Genomic DNA, 15525 nt, shown 5'->3' with positions numbered 1-15525 from the left:
CAAGATGTATTTTAAAAAGATATATACGTAGACAGTAAAAACGTAATTAACTTTATTTTTTTCAAGAGATAAAAATAAATTTTAAATAGTTTATAGCTATCCTTTATCATATATAAACTACACAATTACAAACCCCATCCATCACACAATTACATTCCATCAACAAATACTTATTGAATGCTTACCACACTCAGGCAAGTTTTGAGGGAGTCAGTGAAGAATAGAAGTACTTTCTTCATAGTGTTTACAGTCTAATTGAAGAGAGTAGGGACTTACATGAGAAAATAACCTAAACTATCAAGACTGTGTGTGTTCAAAAAGAGTTGCAAAAAATATGTACCATAAGATCAGATTTACTGTGAACTGGAATATTCAAAAAGGCAGGCCTTGAATAGGGCTTTGAAGAAAGGGTGAGATTCAAAGGCCAAGAAAGGACATTTCAAGAAGGGTGCTTGGCTTGAGCAAATGGTGTTTTTACAGTGAGTAAGCTGGTCTATATTCAATAAAGGGTTTGCATAGGAAAGTTGCAGGAACAGACTTTTAACGGTGGCCTTAGGTTGAGATGCCTCCAACAACTCAATAAAAGCAATTTGTCCTTATTCACATTATTGGCTTTAATTATGGTCTTACTGTGGTATTTTCTTAGATGAGTTTATATTTCTATTCTGTGTAATTAATTAAAATAAAAAACACAGAAATGACTATAGGATAAAATAGATTTGGTAAGAATGTTTGCCCTTTGGTTGAGAAATCTCTGATTTATCTTTGTACATGAATATTCAAGGAGACGAACATTTAATATTCATTTAGCTTAAGCTAAAGCTTAAGCTAATTAATAAATAAAGCCTAAGGGAGGTGGTTGATGGGATGTTCCGATACTCACTGTATTATAGAGCTCTTCCAGTCGGGGGATGGTAAGAAAGCGATGGAGGTTCACTCCATATTCTATTAGGAGCTTCACAAAATCCACTCGATCCATCACCAAAGCATCTAACATTGCTTGCTCCAGTGTGCCAGGCTTCGGAAGGTAGAAATACATAAGAGACATAGAGATAATTAAGAAAGCGGAAACTTGAAAAAGTAGAAATAACTAAAGAATTACATATATTTGATCTCAATACAGACACAACAATCATAAAATACAATCGTAGTAGAAATGTTCAGGACCTGAGTGAAGAAATAATAAAAAGTGAACTTGAAGGCACAAAAGACACCTTAAATAAATCTGTTCTGGTTCCAGAAGACTGATAATTGTAAACATCCCAAATTAATGTGTAGGTTTAATGCAATTCTAATAAAACAAAAATCAAGGTTATTTTTTTGTTGTTGTGTTCACTTGGCATGTTTTCATTTAAACTACACTGGTATCTGAATACAAATGGCAAATTAAAAACACTCATTTAATTTTATTCTGACCTAAAACTTTACTAAAATTATAGCAAAATAATTTTTTTTAAAGAAATGAATCCACAAGAACACAGAGGTCCAGAGAGTAACATTTTAGAAGTCGGAAAGGAGATGGTCAAGTGGTCATTGACTTAGTAGTCCCCAGAATCCCCCAAGGTAGAAGTCCCCAGAAATCGAAACTGGGAAAAGCCAAGAACCAAACAGATCTCTGCCACAAAATCCTGGCAGCTCCAGGATGACATCGATGTACAAATACTGAATTCCTAATGTCGAGACCTTCCCAATCCTCTTCCCCCGTCTGACTTCCATTAACACTAGCAACAAGGCTTTTACCTTATCCAGGCATGGGTCTGGAGGATTCTTTTCTGGTAAAGGAACTAAGAGAAAAGGCGGGAATATGCTGTCATCTCAGGTCCCCCAACAAACGGCGTCCAGATCACTCCACCGTGAAGCTCAAAACTACAGCTAAGCTTCACCTAGATGCTCAGAATTTCTAAAGAGCTTTCTCTCCTCCACTCTTAAATAAAAAGCCCAGAAAAGACACACCACAAAACATCAATCAGTAAGAATCAGACAATTCAGGAAGAAGAAAACCTCAAACAAAAACAAAAACAAAAACAAAAACAAAAAAAACCTATCAATATCCTCTGGGAAATAAGATACTACATTCAGGATGCTTTAAAAAAAAAAAAGGCAAAGAACAAATTTGCTCCTAGAAATTAATAGTATGCTACCAGAAACAAAAAGCTCCACATAAGGCATGAAAAGGAAAGTTGAGGAAATCTAGCAAAGGAAAGATACAGAAGATAAAAGGGAAAAGATAAGATTAGAGGAGCAGTCCATAGGTCCAACATTTTTTTTTCTTAATTTTTTTATTTATTTCTGAGACAGAGAGAGACAGAGCATGAACGGGGGAGGGTCAGAGAGAGAGGGAGACACAGAATCGGAAGCAGGCTCCAGGCTCCGAGCTGTCAGCACAGAGCCCGACGTGGGGCTCGAACTCACAGACCGTGAGATCATGACCTGAGCTGAAGTCGGCCGCTTAACTGACTGAGCCACCCAGGCGCCCCATATAGGTCCAACATTTAAATGCTATGAATTCCATGGGGGCGCCTGGGTGGCGCAGTCGGTTAAGCGTCCGACTTCAGCCAGGTCACGATCTCGCGGTCCGGTCCGTGAGTTCGAGCCCCGCGTCAGGCTCTGGGCTGATGGCTCGGAGCCTGGAGCCTGTTTCCGATTCTGTGTCTCCCTCTCTCTGCTGCCCACCCCCACCTTCTCTCTCTCTCTCTCTCAAAAATAAAAATAAACATTAAAAAAAAAAAAAATGCTATGAATTCCAGAAAGAGAACCCAGAATAAACAGGAAGCAAATTCCCCAGCATGGAAACATGTGATTGCTAAGTTGAAAGCATCTGCCCAGCATTATGGATACCCAGACTCACAGCAGCACGCATCATTGTGAAATCGGAAAACACTAGAAAGATATTTTTTTGAACTTCCAGAGAGGAAAAGAAATGGTGACAAAGGAGCAGAAAACAGAAAGATTTTTATTCTCAATAGCAATGTTGAATGCTGGAAGCTAAGCATTCAAAATGAGTTCTGGTCTTTAATTAAAATGTCTCCAAACATGTGAGTTCTCAAAATGCTTCTCTCCCATGTTCCCTTTCTCAGAAAGCTACTGAAGGATGCACCCCATTAAAATAAAGCAGCAAGCCCAACAAGAGGAAGGCACGGGATACAGAGAACAGGTGCTCCACTACAGGAGAGAGGCAAAGGGAATCTCCACTATGATGAAGGTAGATTCCAGCACGATAGCCCAGAACCGGGAACAGCAGGCAACCAGTCCAGATTGTAGCAGTGAGGACAGCACCACAGACAGAAATGTTGAGAGGTCTCTAAAATAGATGAATCAGAAAAGAGCAATATGATTTGTTATTTAGAAATATGGAGATTTTGAAATATCAGTACAATCAAAAAACGTCAAAAATACTTGGGTCTCCTGGTCAGCAGGCCAAAGAACTACTGTGTTTCTTGTTGTTGTTGTTGTTGTTGTTGTTGTGTGTTGTTGTTATTGTTTTAGTGCCTTTTAGTACCATTAGATGTTTTAAAAATGGGGCACCCGGGTGGCTCAGGTAGTTATGCGTCTGACTCTTGATTTTGGCTCAGGTCATGATCTCACTGTTGGCAGGATCAAGCCCCGCATTGGGCTTTGTGCCGACAGTGTAGAGCCTGCTTGGGGTTCTCTCTCTCTCCTTCTCTTTCTGACCCTCCCCTGCTCACGTGTGCACATTCTCCCTCCTCCCTCTCTCTCTCTCAAAAAAAAAAAAAGTTGTTTTTTTTTTAAATTTTTTTTTTTAACGTTTATTTATTTTTGAGACAGAGAGACAGAGCATGAACGGGGGAGGAGCAAAGAGAGAGGGAGACACAGAATCAGAAGCAGGCTCCAGGCTCTGAGCCATCAGCCCAGAGCCCGACGCAGGGCTCGAACTCACCAACCCCGAGATCGCGAGATCGTGACCTGAGCTGAAGTCGGACGCCCAACCGACTGAGCCACCCAGGCGCCCCCCCAAAAAAAAGTTTTAAATAATGTGCATGTATTAGTTTGACTGAAGGATAATATACCGGTGGTATGGTCACAACTGCAGTTCTTAAAAACGAAATGTTAATAGTGATTATCATTAGCACGATGGATAATCTTTCTTCTTTCACTTTTTCGCCGTTTTCACTTATTTCTATTGTGAGTACATTTTAATTCAAAAATAAGGAAAACTTCAAGTTTGAAATCACAATATAAATATCTGGCCATAGAAAAAATAAATAAAATATGCTTCCATTCTTTCTTTCTCCCAACTTTGTTTGCCAGTTTCAATCAGGCTGCAGAGCCTGAGGGGGAAAAAGACATGTTTTTAGGGAGACAAAGTTGATGAGAAAAATGTCTCCGGTATCCTGGGGACCCAGCTATTGCAATGCTACCTCCACACCCCTCCCAAACCAATCTATCTCTCCTCCATTTTCTTTTTTTTTTTTTTTTTTTTTGGCCCTCCCTTACAAGCCAAATATTTTTCCAAAGTAACTTCATTCTCACTATACCTTCCAATGTTGTCCATAAGTTAGGATATGTTTCTTGGCAATGTCCATTCTGTCCCAAGCCATTGCCAGATTTAATTGTTCTGATGCTGCTAAATTTGTGCCTAGGGTAAAGAAGGGAACAAGCATAGATCCTATTTTAAATATCCACATAAAAAACACTGAGTTCCACGGAACGAGAGAAGAGGAAACGAGGAAGACATGTAACCTCGTCAGACACTCACCTTTTAGCAGAGCCGTTAGGATTACTAAATCAAGGTCTGGTGACTCCTCAGAATCAGCATCAAATATGGTCATCTATAGCAGTTGAAACACAGAAAGCCATACATTTTGGGAGCTCATAAAGAAACGGTTTCAAAAAGTACCCACAAAATGCATTCTAGAGCTAATGAGTTAAGCAAAACATTAATGTAAAAAACCACATAGAGTTAATCTCCTTGATTTGTTACTTTCCCTTTTTACTCATAGAAAACTTTTTAAATAGGGTAATAGAGAATTGTGGAAGCTCAAGGGAAAAAAAAACGTAAAAATTCCATGTATCCTACAGGAAACACATGAAAAAACATGACTACACTAAATTTACTATGGATACACTATAATGAAAAGAAACTCAGTGTCAATTCCTTTTTAAAAAAATTTTTTTAAATATTTATTTATTTTTGAGAGAGAGAGAAAGACAGAGTGCAAGCAGGGGAGGGGCAGAGACAGAAGGAGAGACAGAATCTGAAGCAGAGTCCAGGCTCTGAGCCATCAACACAGAGCCCAATGTGGGGCTCAAACCCATGAACTGTGAGATCATGACCTGAGCCAAAGTCAGACACTTAACCAACCGAGCCACCCAGGAGCCCCTCGGTGTCAATTCCTAATGAGGGGAAAAAAAAAAAAAAAAATCATTCCTTTTGAAGCGATACCATATGACATCCTTCTGTTCACGTAGCCTGAGAAACTAAAATTTTTGCTTGTTTCATGAGAAGTGAATCCTCAAGGATTTTTCATAAAATAAGTGAGGCAATTACAATGCACCCAGTGAGTAACTACAATGGATGGGCACAGCCGGTCTTCACAATGTCAATGTCCAATGCATCCGGGCATGAGACTGATTTTTTTAAGCCAAATAAGGATTTTATTTATGATTATAAAAGGCTGGTTGCTGTTAAGGAATGTATCTCAAGCTTTCTAAATGCAAATATATTTTATATAGTAAAGGGAACTGTTTGGAAAAAAAAGAGCCAAGTCTGGCAAGCCCAGAAATGCCACCAACTAGTGAGTTTGAGGGAAATATCTACAGGCCACTGAACCTCAGGTTTCTCATCTACAAGGTGAGAGGAACCCACTAAATAATCTCTAAGGTCCTGTAAAGATAGAATAACAATGCTTCCACAATTCAGATGCTTCCACAATTCCCTCCAACTAACAGCCCCTTTATGTGCATGAATAAAATCAACTCTCAATTATGCAGGGGTCGAGGACCTAATTCCTAAGATGCGCAAACCCATCGCTGACTACTCTTGCCTCCTCTTTGATCGTTACACTGTTTGTTACTCTATTTGATGACAGGAAGACACACATAGAAGGGTGATCTCTTTAAGGTGTCCTTTCCTTACTGAGTACTGTGGGAGATATCAAATGTAGTAGGCCACACACAAAATTTCAACTCTGAGCCCCATGTCAGTTCTATCATTTTATAACTGCTGACTCTGGGCAAATCACCTAAATTCTCTAGGTTTTAGCTTTGGCATCTCTGAAATTGGAATAAACAGTCACTGCCATATTGCACTCACTCATGGTTGTTATGTTTGTGGTGATTAGGTCAACTGACACCTTTAAAAGTGTTTTTCACATATGTTTATCCATGCTTTGTCCAGCCTGAATTTGTTCAACTTGTTTGTCTGAGGCCAGGTGCTTAAATATTACTAAAATCTTGTATGATTTGGCCTAGCTTTTGAATTCTGGAAAGATCACTGTGAATCATGACATATTTGCATGTTTACTATACCTGTTGGCTTTATATCGTCTAAGTCATTGATAAAAATCTTGATCAAAGTACCCTAAAACACGAAAATCTTTTCACGAGTCTATATTGTGTTTACAGTCCATAGTTTGTGGTCTCCATTTTCTGGCCCAGAGTAAATTCCCACATTTCCCATTGTTCAGTACATCCCCAAAGATCTCCTACATGATTTACTAGGATGTTATGATGCAGTCACCTAAGCCAAGAGAGAACACATGGAGCTATGCTTTTACCCTCTGAAAATATTTATGTGTGATCATCACTAAATGTGCTCACTCTTCCGTAATACTGACATGTTGGTTTTTCTCCTAAGTGCAGTCTGAAATGTGAAGCATTGTAGGAAGGTGGGGAGGGAAGGGAATAAAAAGCCAAGTTGACTCAAATAAGGGTGAAGTTCTCCAGATCTATATACAATCAAAGTAGAATTAAAAACTCCTTATTTTGGGGGCACTTTGCTGGCTCAGTTGGAAGAGCATGTGACTCTTGATTTTGGGGCCATGAGTTTGAACCCCACACTAAGTGTAGAGATTACTTAAAAAAATAAATATTAAAATAAAATCTTAAAAAAAGAAAAAAACCCTTAGTTTTAAACGTTGCGGAGGGGTGCCTGGGTGGCTCGATCAGATGAGCATCCGACTTCAGCTCAGGTCATGAGCTCACGGTTTGTGGGATCGAGCCCCGAGTCAGGCTGTGCGCTGACAGCACGGAACCTGCTTCAAATTCTTTCTGCCTCTCTCTCTCTGCCCCTCCCCAACCTGCTCACTCACGTACACACATGCACGCTGTCTCAAAAATAAATAAACAATAAAAAAACATAAAAGTTTTGGAAACAAATATTACAAATGATGCAAATTATCAGTTTTAAAGTTGGTCAAGTTATCAACTCATCATACTCACAGAATCCCTGTGCACCATACACTCCATGAGAATTTGAAAAAGGTGCTTGGACTGCTTAAGACTAAAGTTGAAAGTGTTCTGAATCATGCAGATGATCTCCTCCTTCACCTGAGGACGTAGGGTCCTGAGAAGAGAGAGAAATGATAGTGCCTTGGCACAACACAGAGAAGAGGACGAGCCAAACACTTCAGTGCAGGAACCCTTGTCTGTCCCATCCGACTGAAAAGATTTCTGTAGATGCTTCTGCTGTGAGAGCAAATGAGGAGGAAGCAAAAGGAAGCAGGGCACCTGGAGAGGCTGAATTTGAAAGTGAGCGTGAACAGATCCGCCATGATCGTGGAAAGAATGTACTCCAGGACAAGGTTCTTGAGCTGACAGATTTCCAGGGGACTGTGCATCGCCAGAAACTGCAGGCATCATATCTCAAAGAATCCGACACTCCAGAAGGTTTAAGAAGCACACATTTAGGGTAACTTTAGGAAAGAGACACACGGGAAAGAATAAGAACAGGGTCAAAGCATAGAAGTAGAGGCTAGGGGCTGAGGGGAGAGAGGGAGTGTAAGGAAAGGGTCGTCAGAGCATTTATACCATAAGCAGTGAATACACATTTACTGTGTAAACAGGTGGGGCCAACATTTAGTTCATAGGCATTATATTTACTTACACAGAAGAAATATTATGCTTTTGAAATTGGAAAAATCACACTGGATATAGGCATGGCTAGAGAAAAACTACCTCTTTATTTGAAAAGGCTAAAGAGTTAAAGCCTCAAATAAATATAACATATGTTATATAAATGCCAGGATGCCGATTTCCCCCAATTCCTGCTATTTTTACTAATGGCAAACGAATCTGAAGGTGACGGGGGGGGGGGGTGGTGGGGCAGCACTGGTCTCCTCAGTCACCACAGGGTTTTCTCAGATATCAAGGCCAACTGCAGGAGCGTCTCCTCTTTCAACAACACCCCCCACCCCCACCCCCGCCGGGATGCTTTTTCCCTTGAAGCTCAGACAGGTTCAAGAGCCCCTGATAGAGGCAGGACCATTCTTCAGCTAAAAAAAGAGCAACTTGCATCAGGGGAGAGCATTTTGGCATTAATTAATACACATAAAAATCACTGGAAAGTTAATTCCAGTCTCAGCCTCTGCCCCCAAGGATATCTGGCCCACACAAAAGCAGAGCTTAAAGAACTAAAACGGAGGAATAAACAGTCACCGTGGCTTAAAAACTGAGGAGTCAGCAACTCACCCTTCGTCTGCTAAATGTTTGTGGGTGAAGGCCAGGAGGTCGGCCGCCCTGCCTGTGCCTTCACACACCACCACCGGGTCTTTGTCTTTCACAGTCTCCCACACGGCGAGGATGACATTGGGACCTCCTTCTACCACCAGCCCCACCACGGGCACGCCTTGTCTTGAACCTATTTCAGATGACAAGCAACACCAAACTGTTACAAAGAACTCCTATCTTGGCCAGGCATCCATTTCGCTTTCCCCAACACAAGTCTTTCAATTACCACATAAACCTTTTACTTACACTCACCCCTCTTTCTTCCTGGGCTCACCCAGGCTTGCTTAGTTCAAGACCAAGCCAGAAGCTTGGACTGTCAATAAAGTCACTTAAATGTGGTGAGAGCATCTTCAAGCTTTCCCCCGTTAAAAAGGTACCTAAAGGTTTTCACTAATTACAAAAAAAAAAAAAAAACCAACAAAAAACAAAAAACAACTTTTTAAGTTTTTTTTATTTTAAGAGACATAGAGAGCAAGGGAGGGGCAGAGAGAGAAAATCCCAATCAGGTTCCTCACTGTCGGCAACAAGCCCGATGCGGGGCTCGAGCTCACAAACCATGAGATCATGACCTGAACTGAAGTCAGACGCTTAACCAACTGAGCCACCCAGGCGCCCCTAATTTAAAAAATAATTTTTTTTAAGTAGTCTTCAAGAAATTTCAACTTCTCATTGTGGAAACTTCAAACATATCTTGAAAAAAAACCCAGAAATATAATGGATCCCAATGTATCTATCACTCACCTCCAAAAATGATCAAAATTTGCCAGGTCAATCAACTTCTAAGGATGATTATTTCTAAGTACAAGATGGGATGGGTAACTCTCAAAGACTTTTATATTTCAACATATTCTATTTTTTAAATGTATTCCACTGTTAAAATTTCTTATCACCAGGATATATTATTTTATGTTTTATTAAAGGAAGGAAGACCAAAAAAAAAAAAAAAAAAAAAAGAAACAAAGACGGTGGCGTCATTCTTTCTGAGAAGATATTAAGTGAAAAAGTTACAGAATGACGTATAGAGTACAATCCTTTTTATAGTTTTAAAACCACATACACGAATATATATTTTATATATGTTTGCATTATATATATGCTTGTATACTATGTGTCTAAGTATATATCCATATATCTCTACATATATATATGACCAGAAACTCTGGAAGGGTACACATCAAACTATTATTAATGAAGAAGGGAGGAGAGGATTTGGGGAAATGTTGAAAAAGAACCATTAATCATGGGGGCGCCTGGGTGGCTCAGTCCGTTGAGCGTCTGACTTTGGCTCAGGTCATGATCTCACAGTTCATGAGTTTGAGCCCCACGCCAGGCTCTGTGCTGACATCTCAGAGCCTGGAGCCTGCTTCAGAGTCTGTGTCTCCCTCTCTCTCTGCCTCTCCCCCACTCATACTCTCTCTCTCTCTCTCTCTCTCTCTCTCTCTCTCTCTCTCTCTCTCCCTCTCTCTCCAAAATAAATAAACATGAGTAAAATTAAAAAAATAAAGAACCATTAATCATGAATTATTGAAATCTATGGAAAAAACTTTTGTGAGAGCATCTCTTATATCCTATATAATGAAACACGATGCAGCCATTAAAGATGTGCTAAGCTATTCTAATTTCTTTTAATGTTTATTTTTGAGAGAGACAGAGAGACAGAGCACGAGCAGGGGAGGGGCAGAGAAAGAGGGTGACACAGAACCCGAAGCAGGGTCCAGGTTCCGAGCTGTCTGCACAGAGCCCAATGTGGAGCTCGAACTCACAGACAGTGAGATCATGACCTGAGCCGAAGTCAGATGCTTAACCAACTGAGCCACCCAGGTGCCCCTAAGCTATCCTTATTGATGTAGAAATGCATCCAAGTTGCAAAGCATGTATATTATATGAATCTAGTGTTTGTTTAAAAAATGTTGCTCTGGGTGTGTGTGTAGAATATTTCTAAAAGTATATATATGATAAAGTAGACAATGGCGAGGTTTTTATTGTGAGAATATGGAAAACCTTTCCTTTTCTCATGTGCTATCTTTGCTTTATCTGAATATGAGAATATATAGTACTTTTATCATCAGGAAAAAAAATCAACAAGGGGAAAGAGGGAATTCAATTTCTACTGGGTATATCTTTCTTGAAGCAATAACTATTTCCCACAAAAATAAAAATATTTATGATTGCTTCCTACCAAAAGGATCTCACTGATGCTAATTAAACTTGTTAAAAAAAGAAAAAAATTGTCATGTTCTTGCTGAGAAATCTCACTAGAGAGCTGCCTCTATTCTTGGATCCCAGAGTTAGGCAAGAATACAATAACATGCCTCCAAATTAAAAGCTCCTGGAATGGACATTCCAGGAAAGCATGCTATTCCATTGAGAGTTGGACTATGAAGAGACACAAAGGCATCTGATCCTATGCTTTCTATCCTCGGAGGCTTAGGAACTGACACTGGCCACGTTTCAAATGGCTGAATCCAGGAATTCCTAGAGCAACTTTATGATGTCAGGTTTTTTTGGTTTTTTGTTTTTTATTTTTTGGATTTTTTGTAAGTACTCTTGGCCAGGATCAAGGGTTTGCCGGGGACTCTAAGAAGTCCAGCTGAAAAGAAATGAAAGAAATCAACAAAATATGTAAGTACTATTCCATCCAAATAAATCTCTTTTTAAGCAATACAAATATGGTAGGAAGTAGTGAACATGATGGGTATGAAAATCAGCTTTGATACATAAGAATTTTGGGTCTGTTGGAGACTTTGATTTTTTGTCTTCCTCCCTCCCTCCCTCCCTTCCTTCATTAATCCTTTTTCTTCCCCTTCTTCTCTCTTCTTCCTTCCTTCTCTCCTTCCTTCCTTTCCTGTGAGTGTGTGTGTGTGTGTGTGTGTGCGCGCGCGTGTGTGTATGTGTGTGTGTGTGTAGGTGGCTTACTGTTTTTGCTCCTTCATATTGGTTTCCCTTAGAATAATAAATGTTACCAATCCACTGAAATGGACTCCACATTCTTTCTCTATACGCAGTGAAACTCTCCAAATAAATCCTAAGTTTCAAGACCTTTGAAAACAGAAATGTTCCTTGATCCCATATGTAAGCTTCAGGTTGTATGCATTCATCCACAAATGGATCAGAATAAGAAAGACAAGACTTTGCTCTCCTGGGGCACACATTATGATGCTGTAGGAACCCCCTGGGCAATTTCTATGGTGAGCATAGATCAAGAGAGGCAACAGGACATTTCAGGGAATTGATATTTGTGACCCCAAAAGGAACCCTCCCTGCAGGAACTCTTCTTCAGGGCCAGTCTCTGACCTGTCGTCTCCTCTATGGGTCTTCTTTCCCCCCACCCACATCTACTCTGCAGAGGACCTGACCCTCTCTCCCCACTTCCTGACTTAAATGAGCCTCCAAGTTTCATTCACACTAAGCACAAAGTGACTGGCAACAGTTCCCAGCGTCCCTCCCACACAGAACCCCACCCCAACAAGGAGATTACCTGTATCAAAGAGGAATAAAAGGAAAGGAAGAAACAGACATTTATTAAGGGCATACTATACAGCCAACACTATTCTAGGCACATCAAACATACATTATCTCAATTCTCACGACAAAAGGTAGAGGTAGACAGTTCCTTCCTTTTTATATTAAGAAAACAGTTTAGGGGCACCTGGGTGGCTCAAATGGCTAAGTATCCAACTCATGATTTCAGCTCCGGTCATGAGCTCAGGGTTGTGAGATTAAGCCCTGCGTCAGGTTCCGCAAGACAGCACGGAGCCTGCTTGGTATTCTCGCTCTCCCTCTCTCTGCCCCTCCCCTACTCATGCTCGCTCTCTCTTTCTCTCTCTCTCTAAATAAATTAACTAAAAAAAAAAAGAAAAGAAAACAGTTTAACAGCTGTAAACTCCATCAGCCAAGGTCACAGACAGTAGATGACAGAACTTTGGAAGGACATTTAGCGTTTCCAGCCAAAAGTCGAAGGTTGAAGAGGACTTGAGCCTCCCAAGGGCCTGGTCTTCTTCCTCAAGGGTGAGAGTATTTTGTGAAAGATTCAACTCATGGAAAGAGACAGAGGCTCACTTTCTGCTGCCTTTGATGAAAAGTCTCCATTTCTCCAGGCAGCACCTACCTTTCAACCTCTCCACCAAGGATGTTTGCTGATTCTGACCCTTTCCTTTCTTCTCCTTCCTATAGATACTATTAAAAAAGAGACAACAGGCCCAAAATGGAGTCCCTTGTGCTAAGCTCCAAATCAACAAATGAAGATTTAATACCTAATTGCAGTTGCAGCCTCTCCCAGGAATGTAACCTTTAACCAGTCATTCTGGAATTACATAGTTGGCACTAGGGAGGTAATTGGCCTGGTAGGACCCCCACGCCCACCCCACCTTCCCCCAAAAGGAAAGTGACCTTGCCCAGAACAAGTTGTTAGAATAACTCCCTTGCCACACCAACTTCTGCCTATAAAAGTCTTCCATTCTGTCCAGCTCCTTGGAATTCCTTTTTACCTGCTAGATGGGATTGCTGTCCAACCGATGAATCACTGAATAAGGCCAATAAGATCTTTAAATTTACTCAGTTGAATTTTGTTTTTAAACACTACCAAAATGGCCATCTCAAAGCATTCCTGGAAGCATGACACGACACTGATACCTTCAAAGGTCCCTATCGTTGTTTACTTGTTACACCCATTTTTAAAAATTTTATTTAAATCCAAGTTAGTTAACATATCGTATAATTATGGTTTCAGGAGTAGAACTCAGGGCTTCATAACTTCCATATATCGCCCAGTGTTCATCCCAACAAGTGCCCTCCTTAATCCCCATTTAGCCCAACCCCCCATCCAACACCCTACCACAACCCTCAGTTTGTTCTGTGTATTTAAGAATCTCTTTTGGCTTGCCTCCCTCTCTGTTTGTATCTTATTTTTCCTTCCCTTTCCCTATATTCATCTGTTTAGTTTCTTAAATTCCACATATGAGTGAAATCATATGGTATTTATTTATCTTTCTCTGACCGACTTGCTTCACTTAGCATAATACACTCTAGTTCCATCCACGTTGTCGTTGCAAATGGCAAGATTCCATGCTTTTGATCACTGAGTAATATCCCATTGTGTGTGTGTGTGTGTGTGTGTGTGTGTGTGTGTGTGTGTGTATACCACATCTTCTTTATCCATTCATCAGTCAATGGACATTTGGGATCTACTCAGTATTTATCCAAAGGATACAAAAATGCTGATTCGAAGGGGCACATGCACCCCCATGTTTATAGCAGCACTATCGACAATAGCCAAAGTATGCAAAGGTCCCTATTTCTAAAAGCTCTGTTTGCTTTTAACCCTTCCCCTGTCTAGGGGACATCACCACATATGAAATGCCATCCTCCCTGATGATCGAATTCATACCCCCACTCTTCGCAGTCCAGCCTAGTTACTGCTCTTCAGTCATTCCCATTCTGGTAACAATACTCCCACTATCCAACCATCCTCCACCTACCCAACCCTACAGTATGCTGGAGGCTCTGCTAAAGTCTCCACTGTTCCAGTCCTCTCCTGACTATGCTGTCTCCAAGACTTCTTCCCCTCTCCTGCCATCCACAAGTCCGCACCACCTCACATCCTGCTTTCTTCTGGCTGTGGGTTCACTCGTGTTAATTGAGGCGGAGACCAGCTTGGACCTCTCCGCTCCATATGGGTGACAAAGGAGTGCCTTTCTCCAGAGCAGCGCCCCAGCCAGGCTCTGGTGGTGGAGCCTCTGTGGTACTCACGGCTATGTATTTTCTGTAGAGAGAGGTACTTTTCCAGGTTCCTCCTGAGATTCATCTCATTTCCATACTTGCCCACCGTCCCGTCATCGGACAAGATGAAGTGGGAGTGCATGCTGTTGAGTGTGGTCAGCTTGCTGAGGGGGTTGCCCAGAGTCTGGTACAGGCACACCACCTGGAAGACAAGAGAGGGTTAGAGTCCGAGGTCCTTCCCCGGGCTCAACCGCTCCAAAGGGCTGCCCATGCACCATGGAGTTCCTGCCAAAGCTAATAAGTGCCACTTGCCACCTAGAGAGGTGTATCTCAGGCTATCCGCAGTGAAGAACCAACTTTTTTTTTAATCTCCCATTTTTTATGGATCACTATGCGGTCCTACTATGCGCAACCAGTATGCGGCTCATACTGCATGAGACTCAACGCAAGGACACAAGTTCAACAACCCTTGCACGCACTGTGCTCAGAAAGATAAGTCCACCGGCCATATACTTAGGTGTCACAGCACTACCACATTGCTAAAAATGGTTCTACATATTTATTTTTAATTTCTGTACTTACCTTGTCTCAGATTGTAATAAAAGAGTTCAAGGACATACAGTAATATACAGACTACACTGCTATCCAGAAAATATGCCTTTCAATAGATCTATTCCAAAATAATATTTTGACACTGCTTTTTTTTTTCTAGTATTGAAATGAAGAGTGACAGCCAACCAACCAAATGGAGATCCATCCACTCAATATAAAACATCCCGATCTTTATCAATATTTGTGGATTCTTCCTTAAGCCACTCCAATTCTCATTTGTTTTTAGAGACGAAAAGCACACTATTTGGAGTAAGAGGGCCCAGACTCCTCTACTTCCTAACTTTAACTCTGGGTAACTCCTGCCTCCTTTCTCAGGCTTACTTGCCTCACGTCTAAGGGAGAATGATAATTCTTACACCAGAGGGTTGCTGTGAGGCTTAAAAGAAATAATGAGGTAAAAAAACACTATAAATTTTACCAACATTAGTCTTTAAAAGTTACCTAAAGAACAATACACATTTTACCAACATTAGTCTTTAAAAGTTACCTTTATAATTCCTAACAGTG

The 15525-nt window shown here is 40.8% G+C and overlaps 1 protein-coding gene across 5 annotated transcripts in view; it reads right to left on the bottom strand.

The window, feature by feature from the left end:
• Positions 1-15525, bottom strand: part of TRPM6 (transient receptor potential cation channel subfamily M member 6) — a 202895-nt gene that overhangs the window by 86676 nt on the left and 100694 nt on the right. For all 5 annotated transcript variants that reach the window (XM_058695681.1, XM_058695682.1, XM_058695678.1 and 2 more), the window contains 6 exons: positions 14437-14608; positions 8650-8818; positions 7402-7525; positions 4718-4790; positions 4497-4597; positions 884-1018 (listed from right to left, as the gene is read on the bottom strand). In XM_058695681.1, coding sequence (XP_058551664.1) covers positions 884-1018; positions 4497-4597; positions 4718-4790; positions 7402-7525; positions 8650-8818; positions 14437-14608 — 774 coding nt within the window. The remainder of the gene's footprint in view (positions 1-883; positions 1019-4496; positions 4598-4717; positions 4791-7401; positions 7526-8649; positions 8819-14436; positions 14609-15525) is intronic.

The sequence above is a fragment of the Neofelis nebulosa genome, chromosome 12 (assembly GCF_028018385.1).
Source record: "Neofelis nebulosa isolate mNeoNeb1 chromosome 12, mNeoNeb1.pri, whole genome shotgun sequence".
Classification (NCBI taxonomy): Eukaryota; Metazoa; Chordata; class Mammalia; order Carnivora; family Felidae; genus Neofelis; species Neofelis nebulosa.
Note: the sequence above shows the minus strand (reverse complement) of the source record. Positions and strands in the feature narration are given on the sequence as shown.